This window comes from Pinus tabuliformis, chromosome 8 (genome assembly GCF_031772625.1).
Source record: "Pinus tabuliformis cultivar Carrire ecotype Pingquan chromosome 8, CPIR1, whole genome shotgun sequence".
In the NCBI taxonomy this organism is placed as follows: domain Eukaryota; kingdom Viridiplantae; phylum Streptophyta; class Pinopsida; order Pinales; family Pinaceae; genus Pinus; species Pinus tabuliformis.
Window position 1 is genome coordinate 843,651,309 of NC_142294.1, and position 25,181 is coordinate 843,676,489.

Genomic DNA, 25,181 nt, shown 5'->3' on the forward strand with positions numbered 1-25,181 from the left:
ATGATGTTCAAGGATCGTTGATTGAAGAAGAACAAGTTGCTGATCCAAAGCATTTTGTTTCTTATCCCAGTTGTCATAGTAATTGTTTTATAGATCATTGTGAAGAAGAGAGAACTGTTGATATGACATGTATGCTTGATGATATGTTTTATACTGATGATTTGCCTCGGTTTGATCAGTATGATGATGATTATATTCTCCAAACAGAAGCTAATCTTGCAGACGAATCAACAGCTAGTTTGTGGGAGGAGGAAGTTCATTTTCAGCAGTTTGAAAACAATGTTCAGCCATCACATATCAGCTATGACAGTGATGAGGAAAGTGCAGCAAAGTTTGAAGTAAGTGAAGGATCTTTACCTTTTTGTTTTGATTCATGTCAGTTCATTAGAGACAACTTCCATGAACTTAGAAATCAAATGTCAACAAGTCTTGATTTGAATCATCTTGAGAGCAAAGAAAATTTTGATCAAGACTTCTCATATTCAGATTTGCAACCCCCGAAAGCCATTGATTGTCAAGTTGCAGCTAAAAACTTGGAAGTGCACACACATGATTTAATGATTCCAGGTGACTCCATACCATTCTGTTTTGAATCATTTCAGTTTTTGAAGGGTAGATTGCATAGTAAATCTTCAAATGAACAGCCTATAACAAATCCGCAATCTCTCAGTGTTAATGTTGAGGATGAGACAGATAACAAAATTCTTGAGCAGCCTGTAGCATCAGATTTGCAGCCACCAAATGAAATTGAAGGGCAGATTACAGATGAAGTTGTGGAGGACGAATTACATGATTTGATGATGCAGAAAGATTCTATACCCTTTTGTTTCGAAGCATTTCAATTTACAAGGCAGAATCTTCGTAAAATCTCTCAAGAAAAAGATGAACAGCTAGAAGGATGTCATACATTTTCAATGGATACATTACAGCAGTCTTTTCAAGTTTTTCATGATCCAATAGCTGATGTTTTGGATGAGGTTTGCAGTCAAAGTCTTTCTCCATTAACTACATGTGAGCTTGAAACATGTGCTGATATGAATTTGATCCGGCAGCCGGTTTCTTTGTCATTTTCAGCAGAGGTCTCGTCACAAGGCTCAGATCAAAGTGTGCATTCATGGTATGAGGAGAAGAGAAGTAATCCATTGGATGAGCTAAGTCCCAGTGTGCATGAACTTCAAGATCCTTATGAAGTGTTTTTGGAGGTGGATAGTGAATCCATATCATTCAACGGATCTGTTTCCAAGTTGTCATGGGAGTTGCCTTTCAGTAGTTCTCTCTTGTTGGTCATAAGTGAGCACTTGTGGAGAATTCGAACAGCAGATGGGATACTTACTTGGTTGCATTGGTTGTTTCATTTCACTTGATCAGGTGATGAATGAAACTGTTAGAGTAGGTTTTGATGAATAAGCTCCCCTTTGAGCATTATTTTCAGTTTGCCATCGAGTCGGTTTGAGTCAAGTTTCAGTTAAGTTTCAACCAGTTTTCAGTCAAGTTTTCATTCAATAAATGAGTCAAAGTCTTGTGTCATTTTCCTAAATAATGACTCCATTGCCCAATGATTATAAGGCACTGGTCTGCTCTCCCAGAGGTCTAAAGTTCTTGGTATCTCCAAGGAGCTACCATCCCCATTGGAGCCAATGTTAGAGTCGGTCTAGTAGCCCTCCATCAGCGATCAAAGCTCTTTGCATTTGCATAAGTAGGTGTCCCATCAGTGTCATCTTATTGCATTCCATTAGGCATGCCATAACCCTGATGGAGGAGCTGGTGTCTTTATTCCCCTCTTGGCATTGTTGGATCAAGTTGTTTTAGTCATTAAATTGTTCAAGGTTACTTGTCTTGTCTTGAGGTCAAAATTTCTAGGTCTAGGGTTTAGGTCAAATTTGTATTCAAGGTCATGTCTCTGAAGGTCAATAAGTGCCCAGCAAGACAGAGGGATGATTTTCAAAGTGTTTCTTCGAAAGATTCTATCTTGTGCAGCTAATTTTCACCTTGGATTTAAAAACCCTGTTTTTAAAGCCAAGGTCATTTCTCAAAATTTTGTAAAAATTGTAAAAATTCAAAATGATTCAGAGGACAGCATATAACCCTGGCTCCCTTGCCAAGATCCCTCAGATGCTATCCCTGCAAAAATTATCAAAGAAAAGCATCAAATCAATCAATTTCAAGACAAAAGGAAACCAAAAAAGTCAAGTTTATAAAGTGTCATGGAAAAACATTATAAAGTGGGTTATGATATGACATTAATTCAAACAAGGCTATAAAAGCCCTAATCTCCCTCCATCAAGCCTCATTGTGCATTCAAGTGATAGAGCAATTGTTTCCAAGAGAGTTTGAGCGAATTGTGTGAGTTGGGAAGGCGCGCGACCCGTTGGAGGCGCGCAACCCGTCAGGCGCCCTGTGCCAGTGTTAAGTTATAACACGCGCGACCTGTCAGAGGCGCGCGACCCGTTGGGTGAGGCGCGCAACCCATCAGCGCTCTCTCTGCAAAAACAGTCAGCAAACTTGCCAAGGAACCACGAATTGCCAAATTTTGCAAGGTAGGCCCTCCATCATGAAAAATTATTGCTTGCTACAGTTCAAGAAAGTCATGATTGTATTTGTAAAAGTCTCCATTTGCAAGTGAAAAACTCCATTGTGCTTTGGTTTGAAGTTGTAAAAATTGCTAGGGTTTATGATGCTGTTTTGAGGTATCCCATTGTTATCAGTTTTTCCCATCTCCCATTTCATATTCCTTATCATTCTATGTAAATTTCCCTTCCAAATTTGTGAAGAGCCCTAAACCCTACCCCTCTTCCCTAAGAAAGAAAAATTAAACCCTAACCCTACCTCTCATAATATCCTTGTAAATCAAATTGTATAATGATGTATATGCAATAATTCTTCCCCTAAACTCCCTGTTTTATTATTATTCCCATTTTCCCTTTAAAGTATCCCTCCCCTAACATTTCCCTCGTGCTCCTTGTCCACTTGAAACAGCATTTTAATCAGCAATTTACAAAGCAGAAACAGCAGTACATTTCAGCCACTTTGCTCTTAAAACAATGTCAGAAACCGAAACCAATTATGAGCAAAGTGATGACCATGCATCAGCTTCAGAGTTTGAGATACATAGGAGGCCTCACAAAGGTGGAAGGGGTCTCGCCTTCTTCATCAGCACCACGAGTGTTATCTCCACACCAGGTGGAAGGGGCCTCATCTCCGACAGCAGCACAGGTATCAGAGAGGGGCAAACAGCCCAGGATTGATGAGGGGCCATCAGGTGTTCCAGATATAGAGCTTGTTGATCTTGATGTCAGTTCTCCTAGCCTAGAGTCAAAGGAGATCATTCAGCACCTTAGAGCTGAAAATGATGCATTGCAGAAGAGATTAGAAGGGGCACAATGGACAATCTCATATCTAGAACAGCGCAACAAGCAGTTGGAGGATGAGCAAACTCTTGATGAGTTGTGGAGGATTCGTAGTGACCGCAACTTGAATCGAAGAAGACCCGGTGATTTAGTGCCAGTTGAGCGAGAGGCTATGCTTATCCGGCTCAATGCTCATTTAGAGAGGTTGTTGGCTAAGGCCAACCAAGATAAGAAATTGTTGAGAAACATGAAGAATCATTATTGGGCACAGATGCACGTGTGCAAGGCAAAGATGAAGGTGCTCCAAAGGCGGTTGGTCAAAGCACAAAAATGAAGAAAAAGGTCCGACCCCCTCCACATCTTGGCCGAGGCTTCCTTGAAGGTGCATGGCACTAAATAGCTCAGCCCCAGCACAAATTCCAAGAAATTTTGAGCATTTTGGGTCATTTTGGTTTTTTCAGGCAAAAAACAGGTTTTGTCCCCTCAACGGGTCTCACCCCCCATGCGACCCTTTCATTTGGTTACTCCGTTCCAGGAAAACTCAGCATTTCTAGATTTGTCATGAAAAGTTACACATGCTCACCCATTGCCAAGAGATTTTATGAAGTTTTGGGCCTCCAGAAAGTCAAAAAACAAGCAAAAAATGACTTTCTGCCACATTTTTGACACACAGAAAGCAGTCTTGGGAGATTGCAATTTTGGAAGGGAAAATGACAACCAAATTCAGAAATTCCAGTTGGGTTGGAAAGTAGACTCACAGACCTTTCCAAAAAGCCTACTCTTGCCTCATTTGGACACCTGAAAGTGCCCCAAAAGTGCTCTCAAAGGCGCGCGACCCGTCAGGCAAATTGCTCAGGATTTCAGCCTACAGCTCAACAAAACGCAGTTTTGACTGTGTTTGACTTTTTGGAGTTGATTTTTATCCTTCTTGTTGTAAATGATGTAAATTTATGACACTTTTACACTTATGTATCTCTTCTGGAAGATTCATTCATGAGATAGGTGAAAATTAAATGAATGAATTGGTTTCATAGCTTATAGAGGCAAGTTGTTTTGACTGCCTAGTTTTCAGTGCTTAGTTTAGAATTGGTTGAAACAGCTCCTAAGATAGTGGGCTCGACCCCTAAAGGTAGGGAAAGATGTTAGATGATCTATATTATGTACTCTCTTGCTCATTTTCATGGTTGGACTCTTGAGGGAGAAGCTCTTATTGTATTACTCACTGTATCTCTGCAATTTTTGGCAAAGGAAGACCAGGGTTTTGCAGTCCTTTTTGGGATTCTTGTGGTCACATGTATTGATGGTGTGTTTCTCTTTGTGCTTGTAAGTGTGTTATGTGAATCATTTCCTTACTTTTTTTTCTGCAAATTAGGCAAATGAAGTGTTAAAGTAGAATTCATGACTGTCATGCTCTGCTTTTAAGTTTGCCTGATATCAATGTTTTCAACTGTTTAAGGGGAATTCAAGGTTATTGCTTGCTCTCCTTAACTCCTTACCAGTCATTCTCATCCATCCATCTCTATCAAAGGCATCAATATTGTTTCCTACCTCGCCCCAAAGAACTCCCTGCGAAAACTGTGTCCAATCCCCGTACCCGAAATTGCCATTCCCCAATTTTCCACCAAAACTTTAAAAGATCCCAAATTTAAACCTCTTGATCAGTTTACTAGCCTAAAATCAGTGTTTTCCTATTGGTCATCTCGCCCATTGAAGATCTTTACTGAGATTGACCGGAGAGAGCCCTCTCCTGCCCCGTAGGGCTAGCTACGAGGCTAAGTGGTTTGATGTTGCCTTGGAGTTTACCTTTCTCAGCCTGAGGTGAAATTTCAAGGCTTATTTCTTGGAGGCTTATGTGTTGAGCGTGAGAGCGAGATCATGGTTTTCCAGAGCCGAGATCTTTGTGTTGATTTAAGGCTCGCTTCTGGTACAACTATTGAATGTGAGTAGGTAAAGATGATGAATTCAATGAAGAGAGTGAACCTATTAAACTCTTTTAAAATAACCAGCAGTTCAACTATGTGTCTGATGCTAGTACTTAAAGATCAAGTAGCAGTAAGGCTCAATATGGATGGTCGTCCAGATAGTATGGCAGTTGCGGATCTAGGGAAGGATCCCTCATTAGTGGTAGACATGGAAGTGGTTTCCTAATGAGGTTATGTGACAGATTGGGATGTTGTCCAGTAATTGACTTCGGGAGGTCCTTGATTCGGGAGTTGAGGGAACTCGGGAATCCAACTTGCCAACTACACATTTCCGAGGGTTATGAGGCAACTTGATGGAGCTTGATTATTTTGTTACTTTCATGTAATGTAATCATTAAGGGGGGATGTTGGAGTTAATGCTTACATTCCATATTTAAGAAGTTGGTTTGTGCTGGTTGAGAAATTCTCTCAACCTTTCTATCTAATTTGGGAATAAGTTGGATCTTAGAAACTCTATTTAATAGAGTAGTCTGAATGTAAATATGTGTGTGAGTGTCTTTGCACATACACCATTTGTGCATAATATATGATTGAGTTTCTATAATTGTGTTGTTTTAGCTATTTTTATCAGTTTCAATAAATTGTTACAAATATTAATAATACTACAAATCTTTAATATTAATTGTAACACTGGATAGCTAGCATTTATTTATTCATATTTATTAATATTATTTATTAGTATAACTTAATTGTAAAACAGTTTATAATTAGTTTTAATAAACCATAAATATTAATAATACTACAAACCTTTAATATTACAAGCAATTGTTTTAATATGGCATGTTTTCGATATTAAAACTTATAATATTAAGTTATATTGTATTAATATAATATTAAAGAATATAACTTCTATCTCTCAGTGAACAATTGGAATTTCTGGCAAGACCTGACCTGGGAATAAACATCTCCAAACAGCGTAGGCCAGTAGAATCTTTCCTTGAGGATTTTATGTGTTGTGGTCTTCCAACTATGGTGCCCTCCATAGACTCCTCCGTGGAACTCCCGAATCACTTTGTGGGTCTCCCCTTCCACCAAACATAACAGCAATACCCCTACCGAGTCCTTCCAGTAGAGCAGGCCATTGGATATGATATATTTCTATGCTTGCAATCTTAGACTTTGGTATTTGGATCTATCCAGCCCCAACAGACACCTTAGGAATAAGTGGTAATGAACCATGTTCTTATACCAAGGAGATGCCTCATATCTGGCATAGATTTTTTGCTCAGATGTTCTAAATCCGCTATGGTGATCCTCTGGTCTGCCTTCCTCTGTGATCAGGTGTATCCCTAGAGCTTGGAAGTTACATTCACATAAAGTATTAGCCAACCCCTGGCCTTTGATGAGCTTGGTAGGATTTATTTCTTGCTCATATTCTTGTATTTTAGTTATCCACCTACCCCTCTTTCCTTCGTTGTCTCCCTGCACCAGGATGTCCTTGACTATTGTCGTTGGGACAAACGTTGTGATTTCCGATTACGACACAGACATACGAAATGCCTTCATAGCCTTGACTAGTGCGTAGGCTTGTTTCTCTAATATATTATATTTTAGCTCAGCATCCCTTAGGACTTGGCTAAAAAAGGCGATGGGCTGCTCATAACCTTCTTTATTTTTTTTGTACCAGCACAGTAGCAATAGTATGCAGAGAGGCGAAAGAAAAGATGTAGAAAGGCACTACGTAGTCAGGGTTGGCTAGCACTGGGGCCTTAGCCAAATCTTCTTTGATTCTAATGAAAGAGTCGCGGGGGACAGAGCTCCACTTGACTTCATTCTCCTTCTTAAGCATGTCTATAATACCCTTGATTATATCTATATATTAGGGTATGAATCGCCTCAAGAAATTTATTCTCCCCAAAAAGGCTTGGACTTTTTTCTTATTCTTGGGTAGAGGAATATGTTTGATGGCTTCGGCTTGTTTAGGATCGATATTTACTCCTTCCTGCGCTACTATGTGTCCAAGTAGCTTCAGCTCAGTCAAGGTGAACTGAGATTTCTTAGGATTTAGAGAGAGACCATACCTCCTGCATTTCTCAAAGGTTAGCTTTAAGTGGAGGATGTGCTCTTCATTAGTCCTAGAAAAGTGTTAGACCCCTATACTACTAGTGTAACCCCTTATTGTTATTAGTACAACCCACTTATTATATTGATGTACCCATGTAGTGCCCATATTGTTACTATTGTGCCCCAGAGAAGCCCACTATTGTTATTATTGTGCCCTTACATTATTATTGTTATGTCAGCTATGATTATGTTATGACCCCGTAGACTCCTATATATAGAAAGGAGGTCTTTTCATTTGTATCATCTAAGAATTGTTCATTTATGTAATGTAAAGGAGGTTTCCCCCTCGAAGAGGCTGAATTCTAAGGCGTTGATCTATCTTTTCTATCTTTTCTCGAGATGGTTTCATAACATTTGGTATCAGAGCTTTGGATTCCAGGGTTTCGTTGCTCCAAACAGGTCATCGTGGCATTTTCGCTATAAAAAAAAAAATTGCGACGTTTCAGAAGCGAAAAAAAAAAAACCCATTTTTAGACGAAATCACACTGAACCTTGGGTCCGAAATTCAGAGATTTTCGCGCTATATTTGCGGAGATATGATCTGAGGAAGTTGGTCTTTTTGCAAACTCTTGAATTACATTCCAAACAGGTGACATGGGGAAAATCGTCATAACTTTCTCTCTGAGCATTGAATTGAAATTTCGTAAGAAGGTATAGAAAGAGGACAGACTTTAGTTTCTTGTGTATATTTTTCAGAGCCAAAGGTTGAAACAGTGACTCGTGGCACGTCGTACAAGTTCTCTCTACTGAACTAGTATATAATCAGGTCATCTCGGGAGATTGTGCATAACTCTTCCTTGGAGAATCCAATTTGGATCAGACTGGTGGAAATGGAAAGAGGACACAGAGGGCTACTATAGGTCACCATTTTAGAACTTAAAGATCTGAAAGTATAGAGTTACAGTCGTTTCAATATCGAGCTCCTAAAATCAAGAAAAAACAAGATGAAGAAGTTTGATGGCAAAGATCCTGTAAATTGGATACTTCAGATGGAACAATATTTTGATCTACATGGTGTACCATTGTTACAAAAGGTATGTATTGCATCTTCATATTTAGAACCGGATCAATTTTTATGGTATGAAGGGCTTTGTTCTCATAAACAACTTGTTACGTGGTCAATTTTCACGGAGGAAATGTTAACACATTATGAGGATACAAAGAGCAACACCTTCTTTAGAGCAACACCACAACAATTGGAAAGAGTAAAAGGACTTTGTGACATAGTGGAAAGCAAAATTATGGAAACCAGGAAGCATGCCCCTCACAACTATAAAGATGGAAGTGTTGTTTCTCCTAGCCTTCCATAACCTACAAGGGTTACACCACAACAATTGGAAGAAAAAAGAGAAAAAGGTCTTTGTTACAATTGTGATAGCAAATGCACTAAAGGTCATAAGTGTGCTGAGAAGAAATTATTTTACATAGAATATGAAGAGGAAGAAGAAAAGGATCAAGAAACATCAAAAGAAGAAGATATATGCCAAGACCCCACCCCAGAGAAAGAAGAATTGAATCAAACCATATCTTGTAAAACATTGGAAAGAATTACCACTCCTCAAACTCTCAAGATAGAAGGACATATCAAGAAGAAAAAGGTGCAAGAAGTGAAAGATCACATCGAGAAAGAAGAAATGAATCCAACCATATCTTGTAATTCATTGGTCGAAATTACCACTCCTCAAACTATCAAGATAGAAGGACATCAAGAAGAAAAATGTTCAAGAAGTGAAAGATCACATCAAGCATCAAGAAATGAATCCGACCATATCCTGTAAAGGATTGGAAGAAATTACCACTCCTCAAACTCTAGAGATAGAAGGACATATCAAGAAGAAAAAGGTTCAAGCAGTGAACGATCACATCGAGCATCAACAACAAGCTCTCCAACTTTTAAAGGATAACGTCGCTGCGGTGCAAAATCAAATGAAACAACATGTAGATCAACATCGTAGTGAAAAATGTTTTAATGTAGGTGATTGGGTATTTTTACTGCTACATCTCAAGCAAGCTATTTATGAGAAGGAAATGTTGGCAATACTACATGCACTTAAAAAATGGAGACCTTACCGAATGGGAAGACTCTTCAAGGATAAGGATGTGGAATCATTGTTTTGTGCTATTTATATTATCCAACCAGATTGGATAAATGAAGCAAGGGATGAATGGAAGAAGGACGAAGAAGTATGGCCACTTATTCAAAAGTTGCAAAAGTTCCCACTCCAAACAATATTGCCAGAACAGTCACAGAAACAAGAACCCGACAGCTACGAAATCGATCAATTTCAGAGTATCTCATCAAGTGGAAGAACTTACCCGCTGAAGATTCCACATGGGAGGACAAGAATTTTATACATAAGCATCAAGAACTACTCAAGCGTTGAGGGCAACGCTTTTTGAAGGAGAGGGGCATGTTACGCCCCTATACTACTAGTGTAACCCCTTATTGTTATTAGTACAACCCACTTATTATATTGATGTACCCATGTAGTGCCCATATTGTTACTATTGTGCCCCATAGAATCCCACTATTGTTATTATTGTGCCCTTCCATTATTATTGTTATGTCGACCATTATTATGTTATGACCCCTTAGACTCCTATATATAGAAAGGAGGTCATTTCATTTCGAAGAGGCTAAATTCTAAGGCGTTGATCTATCTTTTCTATCTTTTCTTTAGCTGGTTTCATAAAAAAAAGACTGTGATGTCGTCTAAGTAGACTACCACGAATCTTTCTTGCTCCCTTACAAAGGCTATGTCCATAGCTCTCTAAAATGTGGCCCCTGCATTTATCAGCCTGAAAGGAATTTGAGCATAATTGAATGTTCCCCACGGGGTGGTGAAAGAAGTATTTTCGTGATCCTTAGGGTGAAGTGCCACTTGGTTGTATCCGGAGAATTCGGCCATCATGGACATTCTGGCTGACCCAACCACCTTCTGTAATATATTATCCATCTTGGGCAACGGGTAGTTGTCTTTCAAAGACGCCCTATTTAGATTCTAAAAGTCTACACATAGCCTTATCTCTCCATTCTTTTTCTAAACAGGGACCAAATTAGCTACCCACTCATTCTATCTTAAAGGTACTATGATCTTCGCCTATAGCAGCTTCCTTACCTCCTTTTCAGTGGAGAAGAGTAAGAGCGGATTTATCTGTCTGAGTTTCTGCTTGCATGGTTTTATTCTACTCTTCAAAGGAATCTTGTGATGTATGATGTTAGTATCAAATGCTTTCAAATCTTCGTAAGACCAAGAAAAAACACCTTTGTAGATTTTGAAAAGATTTAAATGCCTTTGTTTATAATGCAAGGGGATTCCTTTTGACAGTTTGATTATCTGGGGATCCTCCTCTGATCTGATGTTGCAGTCTTCTACTTGATCATATATCTCTAGGGATATAGGCTTGGAGACTATGTCATCCTTATTAAAAAGCCTTTCCAGTGGGACCAGTCTGCGAGGTATGGTATTCTCTTTCAATTGCAAAATTTTGCACCCAGCCACTGTGTCTTTCCACGAAGTGGCTTCATGGTCTTCTTCTTCTTCTTCTTCTTCTTGATCGATGGTGGAGTGAGAAAACTCCCCAATGAATTCTATGAATGTTTTATTTTGCTCGTCATCCTCGAATACTTTCCAGTGCTTGACATTATCAGGTGTAGAAGGTTTGTACCTGACTTCTACCTCATATCTGAGGAGTGGATTTTGCGAGGTCCTGAAAGTGCTTGCAGCTACAACAAGGGAGTCTGCCATTATGTCTCCTTCCCTAGGAAGAAATTGGATATTGAAAGCCAGGAAGAAATTATCAATTAGGTCCCATACTTCATTCGGGTAGGTCCTCAAACTGGGTTGTTTGGCCTGGCATTGGTCTCGAATCTACCTTACGACTAGCTCATAGTCTCCATAGATCGATAAGAATTCAATGTTCATATTTCTTGTTGTTTGTAACCCAAGGAGAAATGCTTCATACTCTGCCACATTGTTGGTCGCCTAAAATTCAAGCTTATATGAGAGGGGTACCATGCTGTCTTCCAGAGATACCAACAGTATTCCAGCTCCATTTCCCTCTTTTGGGTTTGCTCCGTTAAAGTACAATTTCCATACTTCGTTTTCATTTAAGTGCTGGTATTTCAACTGCCTTGTCAGGTGTATTGATGCTTCTTCTAAGAGGTTCTCATCTTCTTCTAAGAATAGGCAGGAGAGGTCGCTTTCTTTTCCATGAACTGGGGAGTTTTATGAACATTTAGCTAGGGTAACAGTTTTCACAAACCTGGATTCTTTGTATAGCCTCCTTTGCTCGCCTCCAAAAGTGGGAATTGTGTCATAAGTTAGATATAGCTTGATATTTCCCCCCACCTTTGAACCCCAAGATCTTGATAAGAGCATTCCGAACTAAGGAGGAATATCAGCTACCACTATGTCCATTACCACACTCTTCATCAGGATCTGAGCTAGGTTCACAACTAAGTCTTTTATCATCCCTAAGCACTTGACTCTCTTGGAGTCAAAGGAGTACAGGTCCTTGTATGGTCTGGTGATCTCCAAGCCCAAATGTTCCATTACCACTAGTGGAATGAGGTTCTATGAGGATCTAGAGTCCAACATGTAGTTGTGTAATAAAATATCATGAATCGCAAAAGTCACATAGAAAGGTGCAGTAGAAGGATCAGGTTCTTCTACATGCGGCCCAAAAACAACCATTGGCCTCTCCTCTTGGAGATTTAAACTATCATGGGTTGATGTTGAGGTAAAGGGATGCATGAATTAAGAGACTTGAGCTTTATAAGTAGGTTGCTTTAGAATCTCAATTAGAGGGATAGGAATATTTACCTTTTCAAGCTCCCTCTGGAGATTGGATGAAGGTTGGACTTTTTCTATACTTCCGGGCTCTGATCCTTCTTCATTACCATTAGCAGTTTTCAGCCGAGTAGGTGCCTCCTTGTCAATGTCTCCCTATGCATTGTTGCTTTCCTTATTTGCAAAGACTTTCATCTTGGAAGGGTCAGGATTTAGCTTGTCTTCCCCTTTGTCTAGTACTAGAGGAATAACTTGGGGAGTTGTTTTCTCTTGTTTCTTTGGTTCTCTTGACCTCTTCATTGAAGATATTAGATTATATTTACGTTGTGGTTGTGCTTGCATGATCTACAAACTGTTTGCAATAATAATCTATATCATCCTCATATGTTGCTTCTCTATCGTGACTGACCTCCTAGGAAACCATATTCTCCTGTTCTTCTTTAGGGAAAGTGGAATATAAGTTTCCCTGCATCTCCTGTGTATCCGACAATTTCTCATCGGAACCATCTTCTAAGTATAAAGGATGAGGGATTTGGTCGAGCTGCTCCTTTCTCTCCCTTGGAAGTATTTGCAATGGAGGTCTTCTATACTGCGAGTTGTAACCCTGATTGTTGACTTGAGAATTCTGTTTGGAGAGGCTCTTGTTCTCAATCTCAAGATTTCCAACCTTTTGTGATAAACTCCTGATGATTTTTTCTAGTTCCTCCATCTTCAGGTTTGGTGATTCTCTATCTCGACCAGAGGAAGATGCCTCTTCTTTCCCTCTTTTGTTCTCAGTAGGTTCTTGCTTTCCTCTTGACTTTCCTGCTGAGGCGAAATTTGCCTCCACCTCAAGTGCATCAATTTGGAGTTGATCTAGAGTGATAGACTTCCTTTCCCTTAGAGTAAAGCCAAATTCAGACTCAAATGCTCCCAAAAAGGCTACTCGGGCAACAACTAGAGGAGGCTTTATCTCAGCTGGCAGGTTATTGTATTGCTTGTTGAACCTCTTTATAAATTCTGAGATATCCTCTTTTGGCTTCTTCTTTATGACGTTAAACTCTGTGAGGAGGTACTCATGGTTTCTATTTCCACCCCGTTTTTGTGTGAAAGAGTTTTCAAGTTCCTCCCAGGTAGTGATGGAGGCATCGAGTAGGGATTTGAACCACTCTCTTGCCTCTCCATCGAGGGATTGTACAAAAAGTCTCGTGACCACATCCAGTTGTTCTATGTTTATGTTCCCGACAAAAGCACTGAAGGTTTCAATGTGACTCTATGTCATGTTATCATCTTCCCCGTTGAACCTAGGCAGCTGCTTTAAGTAGTCCTGGGGCATTGCACTTAGAGGCTAAGGTAAATTAAGAGGTGCATATTTATTTAGCAAAAAATCTGGAAGAGCCATCTAGATTAATTGGGGGGGGGATTGAGACGTGATTGAGGAACTTGGCCCAAAAACGTAGTGGTAAGAGTGGCTAGAGTGAATGCAGGGTATGTCAGGGTCTTAGGAATAAATCCTGAGTAGTGAGTAATAGCGGGTTGAGAGTTGGATGAGGAAGCTTCAAAGGCTAGTGAGATGGTAGTATCAACAGGGGGAGTTTTCTCTTTCCAGAATTTCCTAAAAATTAATTTTTCTAGGTCAGATACGAATGGGGCTTTCTACTGAGATGTATCTGAGTGAGTGTGAGGTCTTTTAAAAGCTAGGATGATGAATGATAATGGGGGGTGTGGAGTTGCCAAGGTGATGTGGATGCAATCAAAACAGATTTCTCTCACCTACACAAATAGTGTTCAATTTGTCATATCCCAAGGGAAAAAACCTTCAATACGTTCCCTGGCAACGATGCCAAAAGATGTTGTAGCTCCCAGAGACATCCTTGGATTGCTTACTAGACCAGTGCCTAGGCACATCTAGATTTTGTGTATCTCATATGATTTTCTAGAAATGAAGACATCACATAATATACATATATGTGTGTGTGTGTGTGATGGGTTGGTTCATTCACCTAAAGGAGTAAGACATGAATTTATTAGTACTTCTTCCCATATACAAATCTCAGAAATAGGCATAAAATAGTGGAGGTCACGTAGTCCAAGGACTTACATTTTAATAAGCTTTTCTAGAGAAGTGATAGAGGATAAGGAGAATGAGTAACTCATCATATGGAGCTTATAGCATCAAGAATTCTATGCTTTAACACATATAGCTTGCAGCTTTAAGAATTCCTATACTTATCTGAGTTAGAAGTAGATATAATGGGCATAAGAGAATTTGTGTGCTATGATTCATGAAGAGCAACCTTTAAATACATAATTTCAATAATCCATACAGGCACTAGCATTAACAATGTCAAAAAATGAATCTGTGAGGAACTTACAAGCACATGCATAACATTTTGATACAAGCGAATCTATGAGGAAGCCCTGAAATATTTCTAACAGTTGTGATTGCATGAAATCAAAGAAGAAGCATGAACATAATGGGTTTTAACAGAGGGATAACATACTATAATAAGTGAAGAGGGAATCACCACCATTTCTTCATATTCTGAAAGATCTGTATCCTGAAATTGTACAGTCTGAAAATTACATATAGAGTTTTCTTTAGAATTTTTGAACCTGAATGAAGTCTTGCTTCCTATTATTTATTCTAGAGAGGGGCGTATGGACATTCATTACAACAAAAATATCTTCGGCTGAGTCTCAGCTCTCAGGTTGACTAGATGTCTCGGTTGGGATGGCTTTGTGGCCCAAAAATATTATGGAATTAATGACCATATTGAAGGAAGTCATGTTACAAGACAAAACTAAGTAAACAACTAGACAGAAAAGTAAATGAAAAGTCTTGGTGCCCATCCTGTGATTGCCTCTGCCTCAGGCTATAATTTGCTCACGGTATGGCCTCATGTGTTGCTCAGCCAACCCTGTTGCTTATGCCTTTACTGCTCAAATGCCTTGTTTTGTGGAGTATGGAGTGGGTCGACTGTAAGTGCATGTTTTGTTGGTCCTTCGTTGTGTAGAGGAGTGAGGCTCCATGATGAGCCATTAAATCTTCCTAAGTCCCCCCATACTGATCTACTGCCGCACCATACTTCATTCACTACTTCAGCTGCCGACCCATCAGCCTTTAAAGCTTTGTGTCATGCTCCTAGGCTTTACGGTAGTGGGACTTTTCTTTTTAAAAACATTATGGAACAGCAAGCGTAGATGCACCTCAACCCCCTTTGGTTTAGCCCCTTTCTGCTATTTCCTTCATATGACCAGGGGCTGCGACCAGGTGTTGTGTCCTCGAGCACTAAGGCCTTCAGGCTCCTGCCCGAGGCCTTTTTCCTTTGTTAAATGAAATCCCGCACTTCGGCGCTTTCCAAGGGTTGCCACGTTATTTACCCATAAACCCTGCAATCATCAATCTATAGGGTCGGGCCCACCGGAATTATCACAATTGTAGCACTGGAGAGGGGGACCTTTTACCTTCTTTCTCAGCGTTGGACGTCTATTTGGACACAGGAGCTTTATAGGCCATATCACATAATATATCGCATCCGGGAGGATCCCCGCTCATCGTAATCACAAGCCTGGAAGGAACTTTGGTGTAGGAGCGCTTTAACTTATGCGACCGTCAATCGTCGATCTACGAGGGTGACTTCATCACTACCACGTGTCGGCTTGTTATTGGTGACACGTGTCACCCAAAAATACCCCCATAGGACACTGAAAATGCCGAATTTGTGTGACACATGTCCCTTGTATGGCCACGTCACCTTTCGTACTGCCACGTGGAGGAGAGAGAAAGGGTCCGCCCAACCTCGGTTTTTTCATGAAATTCCTTTGTTAAATAGAGTTGGTCCCTCCTCGATGATTTAGCAATGTATCCCAAATCGGAGAGAACGCAAGGTTTTTAAAGTTAGAACCTCGCCAACACGTCGATCGCCAATTTTTCGGTATGTGGGATTTACTATGATGTTGCGGGATGTGGGATCACAGTACTACGATATTGTGGGATGTGGAACTTTGACATGGCTAATCTACAAGATTCGTTGTGCCCGGGTCCCCCGATCTCCGATAAACCATACCGCCACGTGGAGAGAGAAAGGGCCCGCTTGTCCCGGTCTTTGCATGCATTTCCTTTGTTAAATTGTTTCAGCCCTCCCCGATAATTTCACATTATATCGATGATTTCAGCCCCCTGCAATTCCTTAAGGATGGCCCATCAGGTATTGCGAGGTCCATGCAGGATTTTCCCGCTGATAAGCCCATGAACTCCAGGGGCCGCCGATATGCCCGATAAGTCGATGTGCAGGACCGTGATGATGCGAGATGCGGGATTGAAGGGTGCCTAATATGCTTGACTTGCTATGCCCGGGGTCCTCTAATAAGCTCTTTTCCTTCATTTAAGGGCAACATAACTCTTGATCTTGAACATGCCATATCTTCTGATCCAGAAGTCTATTTTGGGACTTCTATATATTGTTGAAAATCTCGTTCTGGGCACTATGCAATGGAGTGGGACTGACTTGGCTCTGAGAGCTTCTGTGGCCTGGGAAGGTGGCTTCAAACTTCACTACACTTGGGCAACCTTGACCATCTTAAACCCATAATGCAGTGAGTGACAACAGGAAGACTCTGATAAATGAGAGAAATTATATCAAAATTCAAAAGACCGATGAAAAATAGGAGCAACATCATCAGGTTCCCTTAGAATGTCGCAGTCCACACTTTTCAGGGTATCTGACATCCTAACCACCTCTAAGCCATGGAAAAAAGAAAAAAAATCCCTAAAAATCCAAAGAGAAACTGACGAGTCCCGAAGATCCAGCAGGGGGACAACAACGAAAAGTAGAAAATGCCAAGACCATTGATCCTAGCTGGAGAAAGAAAAGCGACTCAGAAGAATAAAATAAGCTAACTCTTTTACAGAGAAGACAGGGGCGACCCCACTTTCGAAAGCTTACAATACACATAATAATAAAAAAGAACGAGATTCATTTACCAACCTTCTAAGAGCCACCTATACAAGCTAGAACCCCCTAGACAACCTTGTAAACTAGGATTGCCATTGCTAGGGTTTTCCGCCATTACTAACTTTTTTCCTGTTTATATCTTTGAATGTCACTTTTGTCCAAGTGCTTAACTTCAATTCTTATCATTTGTGTTTGTATTTTACATTATTCTTGATGGTTATAGAGGTAAGTAGTCAAACTATTAGGTCTTAGCGTTGAGCATTTTTTTTAAGATTCCTTGCATCACCTCTAATTGTAATTGGAATATTGAACAATATCAAACCACACTTATCTTAAAACATAATGTTGGGAAAAACTCACATGGAAAAATATATAGATTGGAAATATTAAATATTTAAAATAAAAAAATTAGTATTTACAAGTTTAATTAATTATTATTTAAATCATTTTAATTTTTTTCGACGAAAAACCTAGGCAAATTCACCTGAAAGGATCACATCCCACCGGCTTATTAGCAGAGCCTAACCCTCAGGGAGTTTAGGAGAATTGACACCGTGACCTCCCATTAGTGAGTTTCTTTAGCGATGAGAACATTGAACTAACCCTTAGGGCTTAGTCTAAGCAGATCAACCTGAAGCAATCACATCTCACCGACCAAATTAGCAAGGCCTAACCCCAAGGGCGTCGAAAATAATTGGTCTCATGACCTCCCAATCAACAAGGTACTTAGCAATGGGAACTCGACCTATTGAGCTAACCCTTGGGACTAATTATTATTTAAATAATAATTCTTATATTTTAAATATTTTTTTAATGAAATTTATTTGAAAATTTTATAAAGATAGTTGTTTTGTTTTTTTGACCTCGCTCTTAGCTTAAAGGCAAGAATGATACTTAAGTGGATAAAATAATAATCATTCTCCCAAACCAACCAAAATAACCCGAATTAATATTATAAAAATAATTAAACTAAACAAATATATATATAAATATATAATAACACTTCCATTATAAACATATAGCGCGGTATATAACAACTTTTACTATAATATATATTTATATATTTTGTTTTTTATTAATAATGGATTCGAAAAAAATGAATGTTAACAATTTATTCTAAGAAATAGTTCATTTAACTATTTATTTGAAAGAATGTATATATATTGGTGTTATATTTATCTCGTAACTAAAATTAATTAATATATAATTAAATTAGAATAAAAAGGTAGAATATATTTTGTTTTTTATTAATAATGGAAAGAAAAAGAAATGAATGTTAACAATTTATTCTCAGAAATAGTTTATTCATTTAACTATTTATTTGAAGGAATGTATATATATTGGTGTTATATTTATCTCGTAACTAAAATTAATTAATATATAATTAAATTAGAATAAAAAAGGTAAAATAGTTAAACAGTTTTTTTATCTTAACAATTATGAATTTATTATTTATTATTGTTTATGATTAAAAAGTATTGATGTTGTTGTTTAATTTATTATTGTTTATGATTAAAAAGTATTGATGTTGTTGTTTTTTCGTTGGATTGTAAATTATCCCAAAATCATTGGTATCTTGTTAATCTCATCCATGGAAGAAAAAACATATAACAAACTAAATTTGAATAGATACGGAAGGAATAAAAAATATACTCTCAACCACACGGATCAACAATAGACCAAAAAAACATGAACATTGTTAATAAAATGAGGATTTCCTTCCGGGCCTCTAGGGGAGTGGTGAGCACCAGTATTGCAGCAAGAATGCTGCAACTCCTGGGGCTTCCTACTTTACTTTTATCAACCCGGTAGTTCGTAACAAACTTGGAAGTGACGGTGCTGTATGCACAAGTACTATCTCTTACTGCAAGTTGTCACTTGGTCAGCTGGCACAAGATCACTAGGAGCTTAAGCAAACTTCTATGAATTCTCAGAAGAAGCTATTAGCTGTGATGAAAGAAAGCTAACTCTAAAGAGGCTATTCTACTTGCAGAACAAGAAAGAAGATTGGAGTGTAAGGCAAACCATAGCAAACCCTAATTCTTCCAACTAACCCTACTTTTGCAGAAAGAGAGATGAAAACTGATGAAATGAGTGCCATTGACTACTGAGAAGGTAAATTACATCTATTCAAGCTACTTCTAGAAGGAAATGAAAAAGAAATATCTTTTCTTGGATTTTTGTGTATTTTATGTGGAATTGTTATGCTTGTAGTTTATCTGTTTGTGGTTGTGGCAAAGATTTGGTGGTGATGGAAGGCGACCTTGGGGTTGCAAAGGTGTAGGAAGGTGTGGGGGAGTCCTAAGAAGCCTCTGGTAACCTCCTGGAGACTTCCTTTGCAATCGGACTTCAAAAATTCACTTTCAGGAAATTCTACAGGAGGCTGCAAGGGATCTACAAGAGGATGTCGAGAGCTGTTTTTAGAGGTTTTAAAGGTGGAAAAATGGTGGGAAAGGGTAGCTGAAGATTAGAGGGAGGTGTCAAGGTGTCTGAAGCTCATGAAGGATGATTAGGGAAGAAAATGATGGTTGGATTTGTTCAAAAGACAAGAGGGAAGCTTATGAGAAAAATGCAGAAATTAGGGCAGATTCGTGAAGGGTTGTGAATGACTTGTGAAACCTGTGAGAAAAGAGATGATGATGGCTGCTTTATTGATGTATTATGAGCAGAGGTGTGTTGTAAGAGAGCTACAAGTCAAAATACTGAAATTAAGCAAGAAAAGAACTAGTTGTACCAAAAGAACAGAATTATCTCTTATGTTAACCTAAATTCTGACCTAGAAGATTAAAATGCTGAACAGTGCTATATGAACAGGAAAGCATGTAAAGAGACTTATTGCAGCAACATAAATGAGCATGGAAAAATGGATCTGAAGCAAGACATTAACCTCTGAATCAACTATAACACTAGAAATTGCATGGGGAAAGCAAAACTGTGTTTTTAGTGGCAGCAAGCAGATCTCGACCTCAATTCATGATCCCCAAAGGAGGAAAGGAGGTCAGGCTCTGTTGATGGCCTTTTTGTATCTTTATCTTACCACTATTTAACCTACTTCAGCAACTAAAATGGAAACAGCTATGTAAACCAACAAAAGCAACCTATTCTAATCAAGGGAAAATGAATCTATCTAACAGAAATTAATTCATGAACTGAAGCAAAAACATATAAGTACAAAGCAAGAGGTGCTAGGCAGCTTGGGTTGGGCCCTGACCCAAGAGCTTCAGCCCCCTGAAAGGACTTAATGTTGACTCAGAAAATATGTCATCTCCATTATCAAAATAATAGTCACATTACATAAAATTGTTCACAAAAGTAAGCTCGAAATGAGTTGAGCAAGAGCTGCAACAAAAGTGCGAAATTTTGACTAACATCCAACTAAACTACAGAGCACCTAAGCCCTCCTATTTATACAACTGGAGCCTCCAACAGCTCTCCTAAAATCAAGGAGGCTTGGCTCCTAAGACTAGAGATAGACAGCAATTCTTCTTCACTTGCTCGGCTGCCCCTTTGATGCATCAATGTGGCTGTTGTGCTCCGAGTTTCTTGAAGGAGGATTCGAGGTAGGGGTCCATGAATGAGGGGGATACCTTCCTACAAATCCTATCCCTTGTTTTCCTTGAATATTGGCTGCCAAATGCTCATTAATCCTTTGACTTTGTCCCAAAATTGACCAAAATGCACACATTAGACTTCATGGCATAATGAATAACCCAATTCACTTTATTAGCATAAATATAATAAAAAACATGAAATAAACTAATGAGAATGGTGGATTAAGTTGAGTTAGGAGGCCAAATGAGCCCATATAATTACCCATTTCTGGGGCTCATCATCACCCCCCTACTGAATGGGTTGCTCATCCTCTAAGCAACTAGTCTATCTCCTCATCCTTGATGGCCCTGATGGATTCCCTGACATCCCATGCTTCTGATGTGATATCCTCCTCCTTATCATGGAATCCTGCCTTTCTATCCACCTCTTCCCACTGTTTTTGTTCTTCTTCTTCTTTTACACCTTCTAGTAGTCCTAGCAGCAGTGGAGGACTGAATTTGAGGCCAATCCAATTGGCCTTCAAACTTTGCATAGAGTGCTTATACAGTGGCACTCTCCTCAAGGCTTCTCTCATCCTGTTTGGGGAGTGATACTCCCTGATCTGTAGGTTGTGTGGCAATGTGTTCCACCTTCTCATGCACGCATGAAGGCAGTCATCTCCAAACAATCTCTCCATGTCCTCAAAATGTGCAATAGCTTGGGCTTGCTCATTGATATACTTAGGGACACTTTGAGGATTATCTGCAAGGTGTTGGTGGGCACTGATGAGAGCCATGGGGTCTGTTGGCTCAGCTCGGATCATTAAGGGTTCATTTAGCTCTTTTGCCATCAACTTCTTGATTTATGTTGCCCTTTTCTCCTCATGGCTCATCCAAGATGCCATGGCCATCAGCTGCAAGTCTCCTAACCCAGCATTGGGGCCCCATAGGTTCATATTAGTAAGGTCCATGTTATGTAAATAAAACTCTACCAACTTCGCCTTGTCCTCTGTTGAACTGTGGTCACATAGATCCATGAATTGTCCATAATCCTTAAAAGGTGTGGTGCCTCTCTGGGCTAGAGTCTTGATCTGGAACTGGAGCCACTGATCTTTGAGGTATACTCCATATGATTTCGTTGGCTGCCTGCACTGAAGTGCTTCCATCGCCCAACTGGCCATGCATGCTAACTGGGTTTCCCTGTCTTGCAGCTGTTTTCTCAACCTTTCAGTCTCTACCTGGGTTTCCCTTTCCTGCAGCTGTTTTCTCAACACTTCAGTTTCTACCGGGGTTTCCCTTTCTCGTAGCCATTTTCTTAACATTTCATTCTCTGCTTCCAAGTGAGATGTTTTGATTGCTTTTGCATGTTTTACAGTGGCTAGCTTTCTGCCCATCTCTCTAAGCTTACTCTCCATGTGGCCAATGTCTTCCACCCCTTTGGACTTTGTAATTTGCATCCATCTGTGGCTCCTTACTCTTTCTTTTTCCAGCTCAAAGAAAAGAGGGACTGCAAACTTCTATGGGATGATTTTCCCTCCTTCCAGAAGGTTGTAATAAGAGCCTAAACTAGGCTGTGGGTCAGGTTCTAGTATCCCTGTTATTTCATCCTTCCCCTTGATCTGCTCTTTTGCCCTTTTCTCAAGTTTCTCAATCTCTTGTAGCTTTGTCAAGGTCTCCTGTAGAGATTTTTGCGCCTCCTGTAGGACAATTTTGGAGTCCTGTAGTTTTATCATTTCCCTCCAAGTGGAAGATCTAGGGCTTCCTCTTTCATAGGTGATGGGAGTTCTGGATGGAGATTCCTCCTTTTTGGTAGTAGTAGAATCCTCAATGGTGATAGGCTCTTTTGAGGGTGGCTATGGCTTCCGTCTTTTTATCCTGGTGCTCTTTCGAGCCTTTAAATACATGGATGGTTGCCTTTTTCTATTTGGTTTGGGCTTAACTGGGGTGCTGAGTGCAGCAAGAACAGCTACTGCCTCCCTTTCTAGTGTTTCAGAAGACACTTCTACCTTTGGTGCTTATGTTTCTTCTTCTTTTGTCTTTTCTTCCTCTACAGGTTTTGTTTCTTCTTCTTTTGTCTTTTCTGCCTCTACAGGTTTTGTTTCTTCTTCTTTTGTCGTTTCTGCCTCTACAGGTTTTGTTTCTTCTATCCCTGTTTTAATTTCCTCCTCTTCTTGTTTAGTTTCTGCCCTCTCTGTTGTAGTCTTTGTCTTCACGGATTTAGTCTTGTTCCTTTCTGTTTTAGTCTGTTGTGTGTGGAGCATGATTATTCAGAGGTCTTTGTTTCAGCCGGATGTATACCCCAGGAAGTTTGTACACCCCTCCACGCGGGGGGGCCGATCCCCCTCGGTTGGGGGGTCTGGGGGCCAGCAGTCCCCCCGAGCCCCTCGCAGGGATCTGGGGGGGCCGATCCCCCTCGGTTGGGGGGTCTGGGGGCCAGCAGTCCCCCGGCGGGGGCTCGGGGGCAATGCCCTCGAAGCTAAAAACAGATGTAAAATTGCCTTGTAAAAGTATAGTAATTTCTAGTCAATCTAGGTCGTTCATTAGGCGGATGATCTGACGGTAGAACTTATGTTTAGTTTAGGGTTTTTTGCCCTAGAAGGCAACCCCTATCTTTGTATGAGGGCATTGTATTTGAGGCTGTGTAATAGATGTGTATTCTGTGAGCGAGAAACAGAGAGGTGAGACTGTGAGAGAAAACAGAGGATATTACAGCAGATCTGTTGTAGGTTGTGTCTCTTCATTTTGTTGGATAATAGAAAGGAAGGACTGGCTGTTTGAGGTGGACGTAGCCCAAACTGGGTGAACCACGTATATCTATGTCTCTCTTGTTTTATGCATTTTATGTGTTTATATTTCTGCAATATTTTATGTGTTCCATTGCTCCGTAATATATAATTTTCTAACAACTGGTATCATAGCCAAAGGTCTATTTGGCTGATAAACTCGTAGGAAAGAAGGGTTCCTCGTTCGAGTCGGAGCAATGGCAGAAGATGGTAAGTTTAGGGTCGAGAAATTTAATGGCCAAAACTTCTCACTGTGGAAGATGCAGATGGAATATTATCTGTAACAGAAAGATCTATACCTACCATTGGGCGGAAATGGAAAGATGCCGACAGGTATGAAAGATGAAGACTGGAACTATTGGGTCCCTATAATACTAGTGATTACCCCATTACTATTGTAGTTATACCCCTTATTAATATTGTTGTGCCCCTATTGCCCCCATATTGTTATTATTGTGCCCCATAGAATCCCTCTATTGTTATTTTTGTGGCTTTATATTATTATTGTTAGGTCGGCTGGATTATATTGTGACTCCTTAGACTCCTATATATAGAAAGGAGGTTTTGTCATTTGAATCATCCAAGAATTGTTCATTTATGTAATTAAAGGAGGTTGCCCCTTTGAAGAGACTGAATTCTAAGGCGTTGATCTATCTTTTCTATCTTTTCTTGAGCTGGTTTCATAACATTTGGTATCAGAGCTTTGGATTCTAGGGTTTCGATGCTCCAAACAGGTCATCGTGGCATTTTCACTATAACTTTTTTTTCTGCGATGTTTTATAAGTTGCAAACAAAAACCCATTTGAGAAGAAATTGCACTAAACCTCAGGTCCGAATTTCAGAGCTTTTCGCGCTATATTTGCGGAGATATGATCTGAGGAAGTTGGTCTTTTTGCAGACTCCTGAATTACATTCCAAACAGGTGAACTGGGGAAAATCGTCATAACTTTCTCTCTGGGGATCAGATTGAAATTTCATAAGAAGGTACAGAAAGAGGACGGACTGTAGTTTCTTTTATAAATATTTTAGATCCAAAGGTCGAAACAGTGACTCGTGGCACGTCGTACAAGTTTGCTCTACTGAACTAGTCTATAATCAAGTCACTGTGGGAGATTTCACATAACTCTTCCTTGGAGAATCCAATTTGGGTCAGACTTGTGGCATTGGAAAGAGGACGCAGAAGGCTACTATAGGTCACAATTTTAGAACTGGAGGATCTGAAATTACAGAGATACATCAGATTCAATATCAGGCTTCTACAAAGTGAAAAAAGGTGTGTAGTTTTTTTTTTTTTAATTTTTGCGTAAGCTTGGTTTGAAGGAATTCAAAGGGCATGGTAAAGCATTATTATCGGTAACTAATGCCCCGAGGAAAGAAAATGCAAACACCTAGTAAGGAACCTGAAAGCTCTAGCATGACTCATGAAGAAGAGGAAGAAATGCTACATGATATATCAAAATTACAAGAACAAGTGCAACAAATGTCACGCTCACAAAAGCTAACAGAAGCTAAGATAAATGGCGTGGAATCTAAGATAAAGGGCATGGAAGCTAAGACGGATGATTCAAAGACAGATTTGAAAAGAGACATGGCAGATTTGAAGATAGACATGGCAGATTTGAAGACAGATTTGACAAATTTTCTACAAGAAATACTTACTAATGGTGAAAAGGTTGTAAAGGAAACTCATGATGTGAACAAAAGAAATTTTAATCATGATTCCATAGACTCTAACGTTGGATCGA

At 39.6% G+C, this 25,181-nt stretch overlaps 1 protein-coding gene across 1 annotated transcript in view; it reads right to left on the reverse strand.

Moving 5' to 3' along the window:
• LOC149238213 (cucumisin-like) overlaps positions 1–22,047 on the reverse strand; it is a 35,359-nt gene extending 13,312 nt beyond the window's left edge. The window contains exon 1 of the mRNA XM_089369507.1: positions 21,646–22,047. Coding sequence (XP_089225633.1) covers positions 21,646–22,047 — 402 coding nt within the window. The remainder of the gene's footprint in view (positions 1–21,645) is intronic.
• Between the last annotated feature and the right edge of the window lie 3,134 nt (positions 22,048–25,181).